At 36.7% G+C, this 21,529-nt stretch overlaps 1 protein-coding gene across 4 annotated transcripts in view; it reads right to left on the reverse strand.

The window, feature by feature from the left end:
* Window positions 1–680: 680 nt before the first annotated feature.
* The window catches only part of SGMS2 (sphingomyelin synthase 2), a 39,975-nt gene continuing 19,126 nt past the window's right edge, over window positions 681–21,529 (reverse strand). For all 4 annotated transcript variants that reach the window (XM_083862422.1, XM_083862419.1, XM_083862420.1 and 1 more), the window contains 5 exons: window positions 18,959–19,593; window positions 18,127–18,244; window positions 16,222–16,375; window positions 12,211–12,377; window positions 681–11,482 (listed from right to left, as the gene is read on the reverse strand). In XM_083862422.1, coding sequence (XP_083718548.1) covers window positions 11,279–11,482; window positions 12,211–12,377; window positions 16,222–16,375; window positions 18,127–18,244; window positions 18,959–19,413 — 1,098 coding nt within the window. In that variant the 5' untranslated portion in view covers window positions 19,414–19,593 and the 3' untranslated portion in view covers window positions 681–11,278. The remainder of the gene's footprint in view (window positions 11,483–12,210; window positions 12,378–16,221; window positions 16,376–18,126; window positions 18,245–18,958; window positions 19,594–21,529) is intronic.

Below are 21,529 nucleotides of genomic sequence, written 5' to 3' on the forward strand. Positions count from 1 at the left end.
AAAACAAACAAACAAACCAACCCCAAAAACAAACAAACAAACAAAAAACCAGCAATGGGAGGTAAAACACCGAAATTTTCTGTTTCCAGAGCCAAGGGCGAACCCCTAACCCTGTCCCAGCCCGGGTTTCCTGCTTGGCAAACGCAGAACAGCAGAGAGGCTGCGAAGAGAGGCACTTAAATCTTAGAGGAAAAAAACCCGTAGCTCTCCTCCTTTCCTCAAATAAAAATACTAATTAAAAGCCCCAAACACACGCACAAAACCCCAAAACACACCCAAACACTCCAATCCCCCCCCCAGAACTGGTTTTGAGGGTAAACTTTCCCCTCCCTCTAGCACACGCCTCAGTGCACTTTTCCCAGCTGATCAGCAATATGAACTTTAACCCCTAGAGAGACAATTAGATGTTGAAAAATTCCACTGTCTGGTCTGCTCAATATTTTGCTGCAGCATCAGTGGGTTTAGTAAATGCCCTTGATATCCCCTCACTAACAGAGAAAAGTACTAATGTGTTGCCCACAGTGCTCCTTCTTTAAAGTGATCCCCCCAAAATAAAAAAATGCACAGAACTTATCCATTAACACAGTGCTTATCCATTAAAAAGGGTTAAACTACTTTTTTTTTTAACATTTGAACATTGAGTAAAGATAGTGACGAGTTGCTCGTAAAATAGTGGCTGAACTGTAATAAAAAGGTTTTATTGCAATTATACAGAAGTTACAGCAATTTCAGAAATACATAAAGCTTTAAATGGTCAAGGTCAGTTTTCCTCTGAGCAATTAAGGCAACTGTCTCTTTAGTCTAAACAGCAAGTGGACATTTTACCAGCCATGGATTAAACAAAAAACTAAAAACAGATTTAAACTGTCAGAACACAATGCAGCTTTTATTTTGCCCATATTTGGCAGAAATTCAGTAGCTAATTACAATGTACACCAATAAAATGCATCTATTAGAAAAAATATGTAAAAACAGGTGAAAATTTAACTGGAATAAAGATATTTTAAATCTGAGTCTCGAGAAAAGTTTAAGTTCTGTAGTGCAAAAATAAGAAGCTAAGGTATTCAGCACAGCTGAAACACATTACTGGTTTTGCCTACTTTCTTTGTACAAGAGTAATCTAGCCTCACCTCCTAGTCAAGAAGATAAACTAGATTTAAAAAATGCCTTCCTTCCCTATGTATGCAGTTGAAAGACTGGTTTCAGTGGCATATGGCCAATTCTAGGGTGTCCAGAGACTAAATTGCACATTAATTTTGATTAAAATGAGATTAATTTCAAAATTTTAAGTGATTTAATGTACCTTTTGATCTAACATACCTAAGTGGACATCCGTACAGAAGTGGATGTTTCAAGTTTAAATAATAGTTGTTGCAACATTAAAATCAGTTTCTCCAATTTAAACTAGGACCAGATAGCTTCTTTTTAAAGCATTAAATTAAGAGCAAAACATATCTAAGTACTTTACTAATATTCTGTACACCCCAAATAACTACAGGTACAAGTTTTAGCATTTTAGCACTATAGTACTTTCCACGGAAATCTTTCATCTTCAGTCCTAGCATCAGTATAACAAAAATCACACCCTCTTTAATTCGGCACTTAAAAACTATTCTTCAATCTCTTTTACCCCTAACTGAGGAATCAAAGCATTTGATGACTTCTACATTTAACAGGTCAAAAAATAGCTCCACATAACAAGCAAACAAAAATCCCCACCAGAGTAAAGACTATCATGAAAACAAGCATTAAAAATAGAATAGTTTAAGGGAATTATTTTTTTCTTTGAAGATAACCAAGTAACAGAGTAAAGGCCCAAGCAGAAGCATTGGAAGTTTAATTAACAGAGTAAACTCAAAAGCAACATAATATTCTTCTCAAGCCTTATCTTAATCTTTGAATCCATCAATGCTTAGGACTGTTGCTGTTCTCTGCAGCTGCTCACTTAGCACCCATTCTTTTCAAGTATGATGGGCTGTGGTTTTATATGCTTTATTTGAGTTTGCAGGCAACTTGTTGATTTTTATTTCCACAGGCACTTTATTCATAGAAAACACTCTCCTCATCAAAAGCACATTGAAAATATTTGAAAGTTCTGAGTTACACTAGTGCACTAAAACATGTGTCTGTAACACAGCAGCTAAAGCTAAAAAAACCCCCACTTTTGGTCATGTGCATCTCACATGCTCGCAAAGGTTTTGTTTTTGCAGGGCATTGAAACACGCAGCCATTTACCTCTTAATATTTCTGTAGGTATTGCACTTTTTTTTATAAATTAAAAAAATACAGTCTATTTTCTCTGAAGCATCAAGTAATTAAGATAGGAAAACTACATTTCACTGTGGCTTAGGACTATTACAGATGACTTTGTTCAATCTTTGGCTTTTTCAAGTGTCCTACTATTAAAGCAGGCACTGAGACAAGTAGGAAGACAATCCAGGCTATTGTTACTAGATTATCCACCTTCACACAACAAAAACCCCACCCAGCCCTGGCTTTATCCTACACGGTGAGCTTGTTTTTGCTTTAAGTTAAGTTACTCTAAACACGGAATATTTTTTGCACTGACATTGAAGTTTCATCAAATAGATCTTAGAGACCCCATTTGTTTTTTGAAGTACTAGGTGGAAGTGATTTAAGAAAACTTATTCTAGTATATGAAGGAGAGCAACTTAGGGTACAAGCACTTCAGAGCAGAGGAGTGTGCTGCAGTGCCACCAGTGCACCAGGACATGGCACCTGCTCTGCACATTCATGTGTCCAGGTGAATTAAGGGCATTATGCTCATTTAAGAGCTGACTACAGCAGGATTGCCTTACCTGTCCCAGGCAGATACTTTCACAACTGTAAGCTCACAAGTAAGGGGCCTTTAACAAGAACGAAAGGCTTGGTATTCTCTATAGATAGAAAGTGTAGGTACTGCTGCCCAAAAATGCCTCTCACACAGATCTGGAAGTGCACTGTCCATTATATACAATAAAATCACAAGCAAGGGCAGGGGAAGAGGCAACAGTAGCTTCTGCAACAGAAGGCACAAGATGAAAAACTATTTTAAGAAAAACTTGCTTTTGAAGCTTTCAAACAAAGCCAGAAAATTACTTTGTTGTTTCACAATCTAAACGATCTAGCTTAACATTCTTTCACGTGTTTTTATAATGTCCTGGTGTGAACTGCCTTCACAATTTTGTTTCATTTCTGTTTTCAGACAGTTACATGGTCATGTCCATCACAAGTTGTTTGGGTTTTTTTAAAGTTTCAGCAAAATACACACTTACACTGCATAATCAGTGCCCTCCTAATACAGCTTTGTCCATTTCACATCCTTTCCCTCTGCCTCCAAAGCTTCAACAGTGATGATGAAGCCAGAGAATGATTTTTTTAAAACTATTAGCCCATCCCTTAATCCTACCTAGTACAATTCTTACATTTTGGACTGAATTTCAGAAGATTAGCTGTCCTAAAATGTGGGAAAATTTAGAATTGGACATGTAATTTAGAACAATATACACTCCTAATGCTTTCCTGTATTAAAATACTATTCATTTTTTAGCAGTTTTTATATAAAACAGAAATAGAAAAGTGTTGTATTTACATAAAAAGCATTTGGAACAGGCTTAAAATGTAGAGAAATTTTGTTTTATTGAAAAGGTGTCCCAACAGCTTACTTAGTGTTCATGTGTAATAAGAGAATACCAGCTCTTTATAATATTTGAGATTATTAGCACCATAAATGGATATAAGGTTTTTGATTTCTAAAGAGGTGGTTATCTAAATAGTCCAGCTGTATTCATTAGTACACAGGCTGAGCATAAAAAATTTCAACTTGAATGTGCTGAGTAAACCACATAGGACAATTTCTTTAACATGTTTTTTTACCAAATTCACAGTTGGCAGTGATCATGACAAGACAGCACCTCTGGAGAGAAAAGCTACAGGATGCTCCCATTATTGCTTTCTTTAAAGTACAGCTAGTGCAATAGTTGGTTTTGGTTTGGGTTTTTTAACACAGTGAACAGACTGCAGCACAAATCACAACCCTAGCTCTGGTATCTCTTGCATGTATACAGCAAACTGTAACACTCAGTTACCCAAGCAAGTATCAGTTATAGTGTTATCCTGAAAGTTTTACAACGTTAAAGCAAACTCCAGCTAATTGTGAAGAATTTGTATGAAAATGACACCCAGTTTGCAAAGATCAGTAGAAACTACAGCACCAAAGGTTTCTCAATTTGTTATTGTAGTAGTCTGAGGCATAGGATTTGCAGAATTGGACCCTAAAGCTACAGAACAATGCCACCTTATCAGTTTCTTATCACGCACACATTACAGCATTCTTGTATTACCATGCAGGGTTTCCTCAGCAGCCAACATCTCCTCTTGCCTAGTTTTTCCAAGGTTGAAAAAACTCCAGCTCCAATTGACATACAGAGTTATGGATACACAGAATCCAGCCTAGGAGAAGTCATGCAAGAAAAGCTGCAGCCAAAGTGAGGTCCTGTGCTGTTTTTAGGGAAGTCTTGAGAGTTCTCAAAGTCCCATGGAAAGCATGAGAACCACAGCCACCAAACCATTATTTCTGCTTTTACTTTCAGGTTCCTTGGTATAACGCTGACCTCAAAAGCTACTAGAACCTTTTTCACATCTCACACATGTTCTCCTGAATCACAAAAATAAACACAAACAAATGTGCCAAACATTTAAGAATCAAGAATTGATTCCTGAGGGAAAAGAAGTATGTCCTAGCATGTTAGGTTTTGAAACATGAAATTATTTTCACATACTAATTGTGCAAAGATGTGTCTGACAATAATGCCTTTTGGCTTTAGGGTTAATTATGAGGCCTTCTTAAATTTAAATCCTACTCTTCTGTATTGAGCCATTTAGAAAAGACAATTAATAGAAGCAGATGTAGTTAAACAGGAGTCTAAAGCACCACAGACTTCAGCATAAGCAGCATTTTAAGTGGCAACAAATTGAAAAAAGGGGAATGCAAACCCAGTTTTTACAGAAGTAACAAAGCACTGCTAAGTTACTCGAAATGTAAAACGGGTTGGAGTCCTGAAATATTGTTTAAGGTTCATACACAAACCATTCAATAGTAGAGGTAAAAGTAAGCAGGGAAATAAATTTTCTCTCAGTATTCTCAGCACACCTGCCATCTTTAATGAGAAAAAAATAATTTAGAAAGCAAACTGTCCCACTCAATCTTAAATGTGACTCACACACCTGAAGTAACACCCAATTGTATGTTCCGTTAAACTGGAATGCAGCTCTCTGATCACTGGTTTTACAGAGATTTGCCTTTTCAGCCCCATTTATAGTTTTTGATTTGTAAGCGACCTTCACTCTTTAGCTATTGCCACCTTTAGTGCTGCACTGCCAGTCTGAAAGAAACTCAACAGGACAGGTGAAGATGGCTCACAGCCACCTGTACAGTACAAGTACAACCTGGTTTGCCTTCCTAGGGAAGCTGCTGTGTACTGAATCCAATATTGCTTATACCAGAGAAACTCCTTTCCACACCCATGTGCCTGCATGGTGTCTAGCCCCAACTGCTCAAGATGCTTTTATTTCAGACTAATTTCTGTTTTTCCCCTAATTAAAAAACAACAACAAAAACAACCCCAAAAGTCATCTTCAAACATATTTCAGCAAAGATACTTTGTGAAAATTGATCTCAATTGGCTCAAAGGAGATTCCTTCTGTAGTAATTCTTTGCAGTGTCACAAATGCTAACCTCCTAAAGATCATATTATGCTGAGAGAAAATGCAAGAGCTGACATTATTATTATTTAGGCACAGCTTGAAAGAAGAGTACTTGTCCTAGAAGAAACCCATGCACAGACACTCAAAAACACCTTAGATACTGTATCTAAGGGATCTGCAATTTTTCCATTGACACTTACCAGAACTAAAACCAGTTATGTTTAACCATATAGACAGGAAGTAAAGAACAAAAACACTCAGTCCTCATCTGGCAGAGGGACTGGATCAACCAATACAGAATCATTTGAAAAAATGAAAACACTAACTATAAGAGCATAATACAGCACCTTTTTTCAACTGTAGTATAGATAAGACTACATGTAACATGCAGCCAATATAACTTTAATTCAAAAAGTCACACATTGCTCCCTCCTAGTAAGAAGTGGTGTGCCCTCTCCTCCTACCTAGTTTGCATCTTAAAGGTTAGTACAGAGCCAAGAGCCAAAGAAAACAAACAGCTAGCTATTTGCTCAATTCCAAGTCCTTTGCAATTAAAAAATTTTCACTGAAAAGAAGTCAAGCCTTTGTGGGTTTTTAATCACTGATTTACAGTAGAAAGAAGGAATCCTCAACACCAGTATTTCATATACATGTTAGAAACTGCACAGTACTGTTACTTCATCTTTAAACATCATTCAGGCATTGAGTGTTTAGTTAGGAAAGATGAACTGGAAAGTTTCCCTGCAATACATGAGCTACCTGTATCTAGCCTGACATTCTTATGTGCTGCTTTTTAGGTTATTGAGATTTAATCAATATGGTTAAATCCATGGAAACTGAAGCCAAGTGGAAGAAAGCTTCAGCATGTTTTAAGAATCGCAGCTCTTTGTTCTTGTTTTAGAAGCTATTAGTGACAGCTTGTAGTAAAACCTGCTAATAATATTTAACTACTTTAATCTCCAAGCATCTTTCACTGACTTGGGTTTTTTATATTGTAAGTTATGGATGAGAGCCAGCAGAGATAACACAGCTGTGCTATAGAATGATGTGCTTAATACTGCTGCTTCCTTATAGGTCTGGGTTGTTTTTTTTCTTTTTTTCCAGAACTAATATAGAATTTAAATCTACACTTCTTAGACATTAGGTGTAATTTAACTCAATTTCATGCAAGAAGCAATATATGATCATCATCTGTTTCAGTGTTTTCATCTTCCTTCCTTTTCCTTATAAATATTACAACAAATGCCTTTGTCTATATTTTCTGTTTCACAGCACTTCCCTCTGGATTCTAAGAAGCATCACAAAGTGGCACATGAAGGCTTACTTATAAGCAAAGTTATTTTAATGGCATGCTAGGATATTTTTCTCATGTGCACTTAAGCAGCAACACTCATTTGAATGATGCCTAATAGGAGTATTTACTTTTAATATCCCTATTCTCAGTAACTGAATTTAAGACATTGATTTTACAATGCCTGGAATAGAACACTTCAATACAGAAGTGTTCAATTTTATAGCATCACTCTAATTTTTTGTCCCCATATAAGAGTTCTAGGTAATTCCAAAACATGTATATTGTAACAATATCAAGACAACAATGGAGCTTTACAACTATGAGACCTGCCAGTAAAGCAAAATGGTTCCAGCCCATCTGGCAGCTTGGACTCATTTTCAAAATTACCCCATGAATCCTTAAGATTCAATGTTTATGCATTAAAAAAAAAACCAAAAAACCAAAACAACCCCACGAACAAACGTAAAACCAACAAAGAGGTATGGGACAGTTCATTTGAAGTTAATGGAAAGACTTCCCCTTGCACTGAAGTTAATGGATCTGTCTCTAGAACAGTAAATCTCATCTAATGAAATGAGAAAAAGAATTTGGGTTAATACCAAACAACTTAGGATAAACTGTCTAGCCAGATACTACTGATAGGAGAAAGCCAGAGATTGAACAGATTCTGATTTAAGACCCTGGTAAGTGGATTTGCAATAATTCAATTAGGAGAATGGCCTCTCATCTCTTTTAAGACTTCTCAGTTCTGTCTCTGTTGCTGAGCTTTATTTCTCTATTACATGAAGGTAGTGTATTTTAACAAACTTTTTTTTTCTCCTTCTCTCCCAACTGTTTTTTTAAGGAGGGCAGCAAATCCCATACTAGGGTTTATAGCAATGTTCAGCACAGCTATTTTTGCTACTACGCCACCTGTGGCGATCTTTCCAAGAAACCAATAGTGAAAGATGATTAACAGTTCGTACCCTTTATGGCCACATGGGAGCGCTAAGCACGTACCGAAAAAGGTGTTCATTTACAGGGCCTTTAAATTGACACTTTCTGGCAGTAGAAGTAAGCATCTGTACCATGACCACTTAATAGCACATTTCTTTAAATGCTCAAATGAACATTTTAAATCCAAGTAGGCATTTTAAGAAAGCCCATCAGCATTGAAATCATACTGATGGGTCAAGTGTACAAATGTAGTGTGTTTTTTTATTAAGTGGCTGTAAAGTTCAACATGTAAATGCTCTTCAGTCAAGTCGAGCATGTTATAGTCACAGTAAAGGAGAAGCTCATGTGACATCTGAGAAATATTCGTGTAACTAGGAAAAAATAAATTACAAAGTATTGGGCATATACAGACCAAATAATATACTGATCACTTGACCGTAGGCCTAAGCAAAGACCAAGCGTCTCCTTTTTACCTACTGCAATCTCTTGCCTCTTAGGATGAAACTATATTTTAAGCTTTGTATACATTTGTATACAACGATCAAGATGTTAAAATTAGTAAATTTTATGTAGCAGTTGTGGTTTGTATTGGATAAGGTACTATAGCAGTAAGAACTAGAGTATACCATTACTTACCCCATTTTATCACCTTACATATAGGTCTAAAGAGTCATCAAATACAGCTACACCATGCAAGTTTGTAAAGGCAATTAAAAACTACTGAGAGCCCACAGAACTGAGCATTTCTGCTAATTAAACAAACACACACATCTCTTTGAGAGCTTTCATCAATGGATAAATATTAAGCACTTAGGGGAAGACTGAGCCAGAAGAGCAATCAAGTATTTTGAGCCAGAGCTGCTACTTAAACTTTCCTTTTGTATTACAATAGAAGTCTATCAAATTCAGCAGTAGAATGAAAGCTCACGCAGCCCAACAAAAGCAGAGTCTTTACTTGGTTCTATTTTATCACTTCCACATTTTTTTCTTTCAGAAATAGGAATAAGTGTAAAAAACCCTAAACACCTCATGCCTCATGAAGATCTGCTTTGCAGATCTATTACAGAAATCCCACTGAGGCATGGTGGTGGTTATGCAGACAATTAGATATCTAAACTATCAAAGTGTTTACTTTTCAGCCACCAGATGAAAACTACTGCTTAAGTTCCTTCAGTAATGCTTTTCATCATGCTATTTTCAAGGCACAGTGACCACTAATGAAATCCATTCATAACTCCTAAAAGACAGTGTTACTACAAGTAGATTAATATGACCATATTTAAGGTATCACAAAGCATAGACTTTAGCTTAAAAAATTATGATCTATCTAGTAGTAGAGATATAACAAGTATCTTGGGAGATCTACTGAGTGGTGTTGAACAGATTCATTTATATGATAAAGAAAAAGGATTCAAAAGTTTTTTCGATATTGGCTTTTTAGCTGTTCAAGGTCTGCTAGAAGCAAGCAAATGAAAGCACAGATATGCCCATACACACACAACTTCAGGGACACATTATCAGAGTCTACTAAGGTCATTTTAAATAACAAAACCAAACAGCAGCAGAATTTCTTTCTTAACTAAGTTTTTCCAAAAGTGTATTGAAAAGAACACTTTTTATTGTATTATTTTGATAATGCACAAAAATATTGGAAATGCACATCAAAAATATTCTCATGTACAACTCAGAGCAATGATCCCCTTAACTGAAAATGATTATATTTGAATAATCTGTATTTCATTTTATAACTTTAACTGAAGTTGTCATTATTTAAATTGTGTTCACACTTGTCACTCAGTTCAAGACAGTCTTAAAATGTGCAGCATTTTGTTTATATTAGTATCACCTCAACACTTAATGCAGTTTTTATCTTTTCATTAGGTCTTAGTGAAGATCTGAACATTGAGTTAACTGCAGAAAATAATACAGAATATAAATGACTAAACATGGTGTGCTAATTTTCTACTTTGCTTTCACAACAATACAAAGCAACATAAACCAACAAGAAACAGGTAGCTGTTAATCTGTGGTTTTGTTACATGTTCACCCCATGGTAACATCCCCCATTCTCAGCCAACTTATTTAAATAGCCGTTTTAGCTGACTGAAACCCTGAGGAAAAAAGGGAAATCTATATTTGAGTTCTACCACAGTGTAATTTAGTATTAAATTATTTTCGGTTGTAATTGAAGCAATTGTGCTGTTGTAGATATTTCACCTTAGCACTTTTTTGTTTGGTTGGTTTTTTTAAAGTAAGTCACAGAAATGTGTCAAGAGGTAAAAGACCAAAAAAAGAAATTCAATGGAGAATTACAGCTTCCAAGCAAACCTGCTACATAGCTTCAGCAAGAGATTGCTACTAAAATTAAAATGTTTATTTCAAATGTAGCCCCATTTTGGACCTGGCCTTGCATTCCTCAAGCAGATGAGAGCTGTACAACTTTTGCCTCCATCAAGAATTCTTGTGATCACTCTTCCCAGTAAATATTTTTGTTTAAAGTGTGTGCTTTTGTGTATATATGCATCTATATACACTGATAGGCACTGTATATCTATATACACAAGGCCAGCTGCAATTCAAGATTTAGATGTTGAAACTGTGTCCCTTATTAAAAATAAAATTTTTATTTGAGCTCTGATGTTAGCAGCTATTTCTAATTTGCAAATTCATCAGGTAGCACAACTGTTTAAATATAAAATTACTAATAAAAATGTAAAAACTGGTATATAGTAGAACACATGGGTGTTAAGTAGTATTTTTGGGTCCTAAGATATTCATACCCACAGTGTGTAAAGAAAGTCAGACTCGCTTCCAGCTGTACCAGTCACACAAAGGCCTTACCTTCATTAGCAAGAATCATGCAACAAACCACTTCCCACAATTGTGTTATTTTTTTTTATACACCTCAATACGTCAATATTATGCCTTTACTTTGCCATATTTTAGCATGTTTTTGCCTTTACACACTCCAGAGCTCTGAAGATGAGACTTTTGGGTGCTTCCGTGGATGAGTGATAGTAATGGAAGTGTTACTGTGGTCTTTGGCACCTCTATCTTGTTAATAAAGCAAAGTCCTGCTCCGTTTTTTCTTTAATAAAAAAATCCCATCAGTGGTGCATTTCATTAGCACTGAAGAGTAGAATAGGTCTGAACAGCCTGATGAGAGGAAAACGTCTGAAATGCAATATATGTGTCTACAATTGTCTTTCCATCAATTGCACAGAAGCTTGGTCCACTTCTTCAGTTACAGTCTTCTTAAGAACTTTGGTTACAGCATTAATGTTTTGGTAAAAAAAATAATCAGAAATGAAAAAAACAGAGCAGATGCTTTCCTTCTTTTCTTCAGGTAGATTTTTCATTGTCCTCTCCTGTCTTCTGAACCCGTGAATACTTTTTGCATGAAGATTTGAAGCAGCTGGGAGGCCAAGATATCGGCCAGGAAAAACTGCAAGGAACAGAGCCTTGCACATTCTTCTCGAAGAAATAAAATATTGGATACCACCATGCTCGAGAGAGAAAATTCGTCTGTGAAGACACCTTTAAAGTCTGTATTGGCACAAGCATGTAAAGACAAAAAGGCAACTGTGAGTTTAAAGGCTTATAATCAATTACAATAAGCCAAGACAACAGCAAAAATACAATGCATTTACATTAATTTTTGCAAAGGCAGTGAGTATTTAGGCTAGAAATCACAGAATTGAGATAGACATTATAGTCCAAATGCATACTACAAACACAGAGGGATGCTTTGTTGCTGTGCAAAATTTGGGGCAACAAAACACTCAAGGCCTTTTTCAATATGAGTGCTTTCAGGCTTGTCGTGTTTCAAATGATGAGTAATAGCTGAGAATTAGATTAAATGGGCTTAAGAGCTATGTTTCTACTTGTAAGTGTTGTTGAAACAACAGCAGCAACCTTCTGAACAGTGTACCTTTAATGACATTTACACAAGAACTGTCACTAGAATTGTAGGACTGTCTAGGGAATTTCAGTTGGCCAGAAATTTTATTACTCAACTACTTCCACATAAGCTGAGGCAAAGAAGGGCCATTCTATACATCAATTACAGCATTAAAACCTCAAAAAGTATTTTTAAGACAAATTAATATTTAAATAACAATGAAGTGAAACTCCTTGCCCATTCTGTTTAAACTTCAATATAGAACATCTATTTTTATTCTGAAATTAAGAATCAATTTTCACCTTTAGGCAGTTTTAACAAACTTGTTAAATACCTTCACAATCACTTGATTGTGAAGGTATTTGCTACACACCTTTTCATTAGCCATTGAGTGGTACCACCAGAAGAGCCGCGTGGTGATATAGTAGGCAATGATGACATCTACAGTGTAGTGTTCATGAGCAACCAGGATACAAATGATGCCAGCAGCACTCATCAGCCAGCAGATTAAGTGATACCACCAGAAATGACGTGGTGAATCTGTGAGACAGGAGTGACAGGGAAAAAACACAGCAAAAAGTCATCTGTTATTTTAACAATCCACAAAAAGGGGAGAAGAAAAATTAATTTAAGGCTATTAAATTTGAAAACAACTCATATCACACTGGTACAGACCCCCTGCTTTGATTTGTATTAATCTACATAATGAACTTTGCGAACTTACAGAGGTGCTCTTTTTAAAGTGAGCACAAGATAGGTTAGTTAGACAACACTGCCACCCATTTTCTAGTCAAATTAAGTTTTCCGGTTAAATCATTTCTAGGATTTGGGGTGCAGAGGAAGATACAAAATTGAGGTAAAACATACACCGAAGTTAATACCTGAAGTGTATTTACTCTCTTCTTTTCAGTCTATATTCGATTAAACTCAAGTCTCTAGAATTGATACAATCTGAGCAGAGATCACAAATTAAACAGAAAAAGACACTCATTTTAATTCTTAGGTTTTAATTAATTTGCATGAAGCCTCAGTTCTGTGAAACAAAATACAGTGTACAAAAAAGGACAGTATGTGAATTTATGCCCTTTAATGAGAGATTTAACAAACGGGAGCAAAGCTATTCAAAATGCATTTCAGTCACTGCAGTGGAAAAGTCCCCCTGTATTTCCTTCCCCATTGAAAAAAATGCCCTGAGTGTCACAATGACCATTCATAACTTCTGACAGGCTAACTGGCTTCATTTCACTCACAGCGAGAGGTTTTGGCACCTCTTGCCTTATGGGGCAATGGTCAGCCTTTACTTTCCCACAATACCAGCAGAAAAGTTACTGATCTCTACAAGCCTACCCAGTAGGCTCTCAGAGGCCTGTGCAAAATAATAACTGCAGGGCCACTTTTTGGTACAAGTGTCAAAATAATAAATTCTTTAAACTCTCCCCAAAACACTGCAGACAGATCATCTACTGATTTATTTAAGATAAGAAGCCAAGTAATCTCAAGAAGTTGATGAAAACAACATTAAGCAAGACAGACATACCAAGGCTAAAAATACTAAAAATATGAAGAACTATTCTGGTGAAAAATGTGTTGAGCAGAAAAGAAGTAAAAAAATGGTAGAGTATGAAAGGAAGAGAAGAGCAGAGCAAAAACTCCACTAAGCCAGACAAAAACCTCAGAATATCTTATACCAAAGACATGTTACCAAAAGAGCAAAAAAAGACCACCATAAGCAGTCTCTAATTCAGAGCAATTAAAGGGCTTATGTCCTGGTTCAGATAACATTTTGATTATATGGGAGGTAAAAAACTGAAAGCTATGTATTTCTCACTTAGAGAGTAAAATTTCAGTGAAATACATGCCTAACAATTAGGCAGCAAAGAGCTAAGTACAAAAACTTGTATGATAAAATTGCTCCAATCCCTTATGGTATAAAGTACAAGAGAAACTAGCCTAGAAAATATTGGGTTATCTTAATCTCTTCCAGTACAATTTAGTATGTGAATAGCATTAAAATACAATGCAACAGACAAAACAAGGCAAACAATAACTCTTATTAGGATATTTTCCTAATACTGCTCTGGTAATTTTGGTAAGTTACAAATGCCATTTCCACAGTAATATTCACATCACAGGAAGGACTCAGGTCTAAGAATCAGACTATAATCAGCATCTTAAATCATTGTTCAAAGAAGAAAATTTCAAATCTGTGATTTGGAGTCTATCACATTCAAGAGGCCCTTTTATTTTGTGGCTTTTGTTTAAGGCAGAATGCAGCACTGCAGCACCTTGTTCTCTCAGAATTTTAATAAAAGGAAGGCATCAAACTAATGCTAGTTAGTCTTAGTTTTGTTTCAGTGAGAATTACACATTCCCATAAGCCAAGCTAGCATTTTCATAGTTTGGGATATAACAATAGGAGGGAAGATTCCAACTCCAAACATTTGAACTGAGAAGGGAACTCCCCACTACATATTCATGAGTGGCCAAGCTCCCAGGATAGAAGCACTGCTTACTGTATATTAGATTTAGAAATCAGTGCTAAGTTCTCTAACACTTCAATAGATGCTCTGGGTGCAGCACAAAAGATTTTTCCTCCCATGCCCCAGAGCAATATAAAGCCGTGGGGGAGAAACCATAACTGCATCTTCTGCATGCTTGTGAAATTCTTATCAACTACAAGAAGCATTAAGGAGACTCAAGCACAAGACATTCAAAGAACATGAATTAACTTTTCATTGCTTGCAGTAACTAACGTATAGCACACCTGAGAAAAGTAACTGCTTCTGGATGCCATGTAAGTGTGCAGTGATACAATGTTCAAGCCACAAAATTCCCTACAAACCCCTGTAGCTAACCTGCAGAACTAGTATGCACAATTACTACAGCATGTTTTATCCAAACTTTAAATAACCTGTCAATGAATGATGAAATGCAATCTTGTTTTAATCAAGCAATAAACACTTACATAAAGATAGAGGTGACATGTTAAGCCACATTAGCCCTTAATTAAAGCCCACAACACTTAGTCAGCCTTACCACAATCCCTAGGAAGGTGATGGAACAGCTCACCCTTGAGGCCATCACTAAGCATGTGGTAGTAAGACAAGAAGGTGATCAGGAGTAGTCAACAGGGATTCACCACAGGGAAGTCAGGCTTAACCAGCCTGATTGCCTTTGAAATGTAACAGGAGACAACTGGATATTGTCTGTGTGAACTTCAAGCAAGACTTCTGACACTGTCTCCCATGATACCCCCACAGCCAGAGCCAGACAATTAGTGAAGTCTGAGAACTGGTTGAATGGCAGGGCTTGGAGGGTTTTTAATCAGTGGCACAGTCTAGTTCAACCCAAAGGTTTGTACCGGGCCCAGTATTTTTTAAATTACTCATCAACAACTTAGATGAAGTGATCGAGTTCATGCTCAGCAAGTCTGCTGAGGATACAAAGCTCAGAAGAGCAGCGCTGCGCTGCCTTTCAGAAGGCCTCCCACACTGAAGGGATGGGCAGAGCAGAACCTTTTGAAACTCACCAAGGGCAAGTTCAGGGTCCTGCACTCAGGAAGAAAGAACCACTACAGAATGGGGGCCAACCTGCTGGAAAGCAGCTCTGCTGAGAAGTATCTAAGGGTCCTGGTGGCCAAAGCTGTCCATCAGCAGTGCCCTCATGGCCAAGAAGGGCAAAGTAGCCTGGGGTGTATTAATAAGATCATTGCCAGCAGGTTGATGTAGGTAGTCCTGACCCTCAGCCCAGTGAGGCATATCTGGAGTTCCAGGCTCCCTAGTACAAGACAAGTGTAGAGCAAGTCCAGTGGAGGGCTATGACAATGATTAGGAAACTGGAGCACCTCTCTTATGAGGAATGATAGAGGAAAATAGAGGAAACCTCATCAACGTGTCTAAATATATGAACAGAAGGTGTCAAGAGGACAAAATCAGGTCCTTCTCATTGGTGCCAAGCAATAGGACAAGAGGCATCAAAAGTAGGAAATGATGCACAGGAAGTTCTAGCAAAATGCAAAAAGAACATGTTTACTGTGCAGATGGCCATGGAACAGACTGCCCAGAGAGGTTGTGAAGCTTCTCTCATTGGAAACATTCAAGAACTGTCTGGACACAATTCTGCACAACGTGCTCTACAGAACTCTGCTTGAGCAGAATGGTTGAGCTAGATAACCTACAGTGGTCCCTTCCAACCTTAACCATTTTATGATTTTACTACAGCCGCAGTTCCATTTCCACTCATTTTATGTTTCAAACTCTTATAAATACAGCCTGTATACAAATGACAACTTTTGGAGGGCAGTAGTTTTACACATACTTTTGTCATTAATTTTCCCAGTACAATAAATATGAACAAGAAAGTACATTGAAATACAATCACTTACACTCTTTGATGAACAGATAGACCAGCGTTAATACTACAGTGTGTCCACTGAACAGAAAGTCTCCACAAAGGATGTGTGATCCAGTTATGGATAGACCACCACCAGAAATCAGTCGCAGGATTCTCTGAACCTTTGCCTGAGAGTCTCCGTTCAACTAGAACACCAGAAAGAATTATAAAATAAATTTTAAGATACACTGTAAGTGACTCAAGCAACCTTCCTGCCCAAACACATGTAGAGTCAGGGAGACAGGGATAAAAAGACAAATTATTTTCATTTTCTTTGGTTTTCTTTCACATACTCTTAAACAAATAAGCATGCATATTGAAGTTGACAGGTGATAAAGATCAGTTTGGTAATACTAGCATTCTGTCTAGGCTTTCCCAGGCTATTTTAAAATATGCATTGTATGAGAATGAGATGCAGAATATACTGAAAAGGTAAACATTAAAAATTTTTAAGGTCAGATCTCTCATGACAGCAGCTGACAGAATGAATGAAACCCATTAAAAACTGGTACAACCTTGCATTCCAATTATGTTATTCTGTTCAGAGCTGACCAGTGTTTCTAATAAGTAAAAACCTCAAACTCACTTCATTTTAGATTTAGTTAAAAACTCAGTCAGGAATTTAAGTCAGGAACTTAACTTGTATTTGGAGAATGTACATTTTTAAAGCCTGTATTAGGACCAGCTTTTGATTTCTTATAGATACTAGGCAGTTTTATCTAGCTGTTTTAAATTAACTCTAGAAAAAAGCAACCAAGAAAAATGGATAACTGCTTTCCATAATCAAAAATATTTACATATGACAAAAGAAATCAAGGAGAATTATCATGAAGTGTTTTTCCAGAGTTCATGTAATTCATCCTGGTTTAACACTAGCAAAATGCACTTTCAGAAGAGACATTTGTATTTTCCTTTGATTACACCTCTTCTCATTTCTCAATACACAGTCTACTGCATAGTCATTCTCCAGGCTATTAGAACAAAAACATTAAATCTGTACAACAGTGGCAGTTAAAGTATTTTTAAATAGACACTGATTCATAAGAGAAGTAATTCACCCTCTATATCCCCACATTGTCTCAATGTAGAAGACAATAGCCACGATGCTGTAACTCAAGACTGGAAATCTTATCCAAGAGGTGACAAATTTATCCCCTCCACTAAACTCACAATACTTTTTTTTTTCAGTATAGCCAACACAATAGAGTTTGTTCCATGAAATTTTAAGTCTACAACTTTTTATTAGTAACCTAAAGTAGGAGTTACAACTCCTTTATGTCACCCCTTAACTCCAGTGTCATTAAACTTTTAAAATATTTTTGTAAAACTATTAGCACATTGATGTTTCTATATCAGTATGATGTTTCTGTATCAGTTCATTTATGCAGATGAACTTGTTTAAGTCACATTCCTGTACATTTTGCAGGCTGGAAGCGGAGACAGGCAGCTGACATCAGGTATAGCAATAGCTCTTGACCAAACAGTGTGAGAAACTAGGCAAAGCATGTAACAGTGTGGGTTTTAAAAGGGATACAGCAACACAAGCTTGCATATCAGCCCATGAATTACAGTATTGACCTTGGGTATCCTACTATATAAGAAAAAACATTGCTACACTATTAAGAGTGATTAGCTTGAGCCTCAGAAGCAAGCTGATTTAGTAGCAGCATGATTTCAACCTAAGATGTTCTGAAAGGGAGCACCCAACTGCATCAACAACTTGAGGCTCTGTTACCACACAAGTTTTGGTTCATCATTACCTATGTTTCTGAAGACATCAACTGAAAGTAATTTGTGTAATTTAGTAAGACATGAAACATTATCTACTACTTGTTCTAAGAAGCCATCAGGACTGATGCAGAGACTAAGGCAAGAAGCAAGAGGCAAAGATTCTTACCTTTGGCGCACACTGAAAATGCATTCCAGGCACAGGTAAGGTGGTAACGTACATGGTAATGCAGCGGTACAGATACAAAGTTCCTATTATAAAAAAGAACCTGCGTCCCACTATTGATCTGAAAGCAAGGAAAAGGGGGAAGCAGACTGAGTGCAAAGTTTACATGAAGGATATTCAACAGTTACAGAGCTCTAGCTTCATTAGATAGCTAAATCCTTAGAATGAAAGAGCAGCTCCACACCATACATTGCTCAATCAAATATTAAAACATCCCTCTTCAGCTTTTAATCTTGTTAGCTCCTTACAGTGTGAAACTCTCACCAATTTAACATGGGCTCAGTCTAACTTACAGGTGCAGACAGTTCTCCTCAACTCTGTGACCTTTTCTTTTTAGTTTCATACTATAACCACATTCTTGACTTAAATATATACAGTTCAGGAAAACAAAAACGCAGAAGAAAACTTCTATTTAGCTGTAGAGGACAGTGGGTTCTTCCTCAAATTTGGTTGAGATTTTTTACATCATGATTTTCTCAGTTTGAACATCCCCAGGTCTGTAAACACACTTTGAAAAGCCCAATCTCAGAATAAATTTGACTAGTACAATATAGGTGTCAGAAATCCAGAATTCAAAAACATTATTTAATAATCAGAAAACCTGTATTTCCACATCTGGCATGGACACTAGAACATTTTGTAAACAAGTCATCCCCTTATTTTCCTACCAGCCCTACTCTACAATATTGTCACGGATTTTACTGTATGACGACTTCTACACAAAATGAGCAACATAAATATACAACAGAGAAAAAAAGATATATTGCTAACTTACTTGTATCTAAGAAACAACCACTGGAATATCCATAACCCAAGTAGTATCATTCCATTTATTTCTGATACAGAAAAAGCCCATTTCACACGATCAATGTAATCAAAAAATTTGTCAGGCAAGGGAGGGCTTAGCTCCTTTGGAGGTACTCTCTCATGGACCACAGTGATCATGACAGTTGTTAAAATCAAGTTGAAGAGAGCATAGACAAAGGCAATGCCTGTTTTCCACCATTCCAGAGGAAATTTATTCCTAGATTCAGCAGGCATAGCAATCTGGATGTAATCAGGATATTTCTTTGCTGTTTTTCGCAAGCCATTAGACAAGCCCTTTGGTTTGCTAGTGCCATTTTTGGTCTCTTCACTGACTGAGAGAGTAGGCCGTGAGTAGCCATTAGAAGTCTCATTTGGCTGACCCTCCATATGCTCCTCAAGCTTTGCTGTCTCAATGGTATTCATTTCCAAGCTCTGTGGCCTAAGAGGCTTTATTAGTGACCAATTTCTGGGCTCTCTGAACTCTGTTCTTCCTCAAAGTCCGATGTTCTTGTTCCTAGATGACTTCCGTAGAACTCTAAAATGCATCCATTGTGCTTTCAAAGTAATTTGTGAAGACAGATCTTTCTTCTAGAGCTGAGTCATCTGCAAAAAGACCACAAAACAGATACTGAGGACCTTCATAACCAGTAATGTGACAGTGAACAAAATATTCTCAGAATAGGCATTTTTAAATATTTAAATTCCATCCGAGTCTACTTACAAACACAGTCAAAAGGCAAATTACTGTGAAATAATTCAAGCCAACTCCAACTTGATAAATCTCGTATGAATTTAAGAATTAATACCAATTTCGGCTTGGGTTTTTTTAAAGGACAAGATCCACAGACTTTAATGATTGTGACATCACACGCTTCAACCGTTATCAGAATTAAGGCCAATCCATATTTGTGGCAACACTGAATTTTACTGCTTAGAGATATTCCATGCAAAATATCCTGAATTTGACCATAGGGTTGCTACAGATATTAATATGAGTTGTCCATATAGATCAGAGGAATCTTGTCAGCTCAGGTGATAGGACAAAAACCAGAAGGGCACTACAGAATTCAATTTTGTAGGGCATAAATTAATTTAGATTAATCTCAAAAATCTACTCCATAGATAGCTCCATTAAATTTCATTAGATCTAAACGAGTATTCCATCAAGTCAAAAATGTGTTTATGTAGCCACCGTAATACTCACTAAATGTCTTAAATTTCAGATAACTGAAAAATATACCCCTGGATTCAATTCTTAGTTATGGTACGCTATACACAGAACAGATGACAACACACAAAACAGATAACAGAATCTACATTTGTCTTTTAGCTACTTAAAAATTATTTAGATCATTTTTAAACGGGAATAAATAGGAGTCATTATTACTAAGGATTTATTTCAGGCTGCATTTGTTAATTCATAAAAGTTTTGTAAGCTAAAAAAGCAGGTAAATGCATATGTTTTATAATAAGATTTTCTACAAGGAGAAAAGAGTGAAGTTCTTCTTCAGCAAACAGACATCTCTCTAGTAAAAAAAATGCCATTTCCCCATCTTTAAAGGTCTGTGAAATCACTTACCATAGCTGTAATGTACCTATTTTTCTTAATCTGTTCGGCTCCTATGGCAAAAATAGTATTACCATGTACAAATTGCTCCCCATCTACCAGTAAATTGCAATTCTCTCTTATTTTAATGGTTCCTGCAAGAGAAGTTCAGCACTGCTACCCCCTCAAGTCTCTGCATGGCAACACAGGCTGCCAGTCTGCCATGTTTTACGTACAATTAAGTCATCAGGATGGCAGCCAGAGCTGCCAGTCTCCCTAACCATGCACCACAGGACTTGGCTTGAGAACATGCAACCTGCTTAGAGGACAATCTAAACTAAAATGAGCCTGGAAAGTCAAGTGATTGTGTTTTGGTCCCTCCAGCCTCATCCCACCCAAACAGAAAAGACATTTGACATGGTCAGCACATAAATCTCACTGATTTCCTGGGTGCCGCTCCAACCACTGAAAAAGAGAAGAGGTAAAAGTTCAGATCCCTAATACGAGAGTCATACAAATAATACTGAAATAGCTGAGAAGTGTTTTGAAATTCATGCCGCAGCAGTGTTTCTGAAATCCGCTGTCATTGTTTGACCTCTAAATTCCTGATCAAAAAGCATATGATAACTATCCACACACAATACTCACAAACAATAAACACCCAAAAAGCCACATGGTGATTTTTGATGCTTTTTCTCCCTCTTACCAATCATATTGTGATACCTGCATCTCTAAGAAAAGGACATGTTTAACCCATCAGCCAGGTAACAACTTCTGATGCCTCCTACAACTAAAAATACCCTTTTAGAGCATCTACAAAAACAACAGCCTTACTCAAAACTATACCAGAATAATATTTAAGCTTTCACAAGTCTTTTTCTTAACACACACACTCTTCTATTCCTTCCATCTACTAAAGTTAAGCATATGACAGAAGACTTTAGTGATAATAGAGAAAAAAATCTGAACCCAATTACTTATTTTTTTGAAATG

The sequence above is a fragment of the Zosterops lateralis genome, assembly GCF_965231275.1.
Source record: "Zosterops lateralis genome assembly, chromosome: 5".
NCBI lineage: Eukaryota > Metazoa > Chordata > Aves > Passeriformes > Zosteropidae > Zosterops > Zosterops lateralis.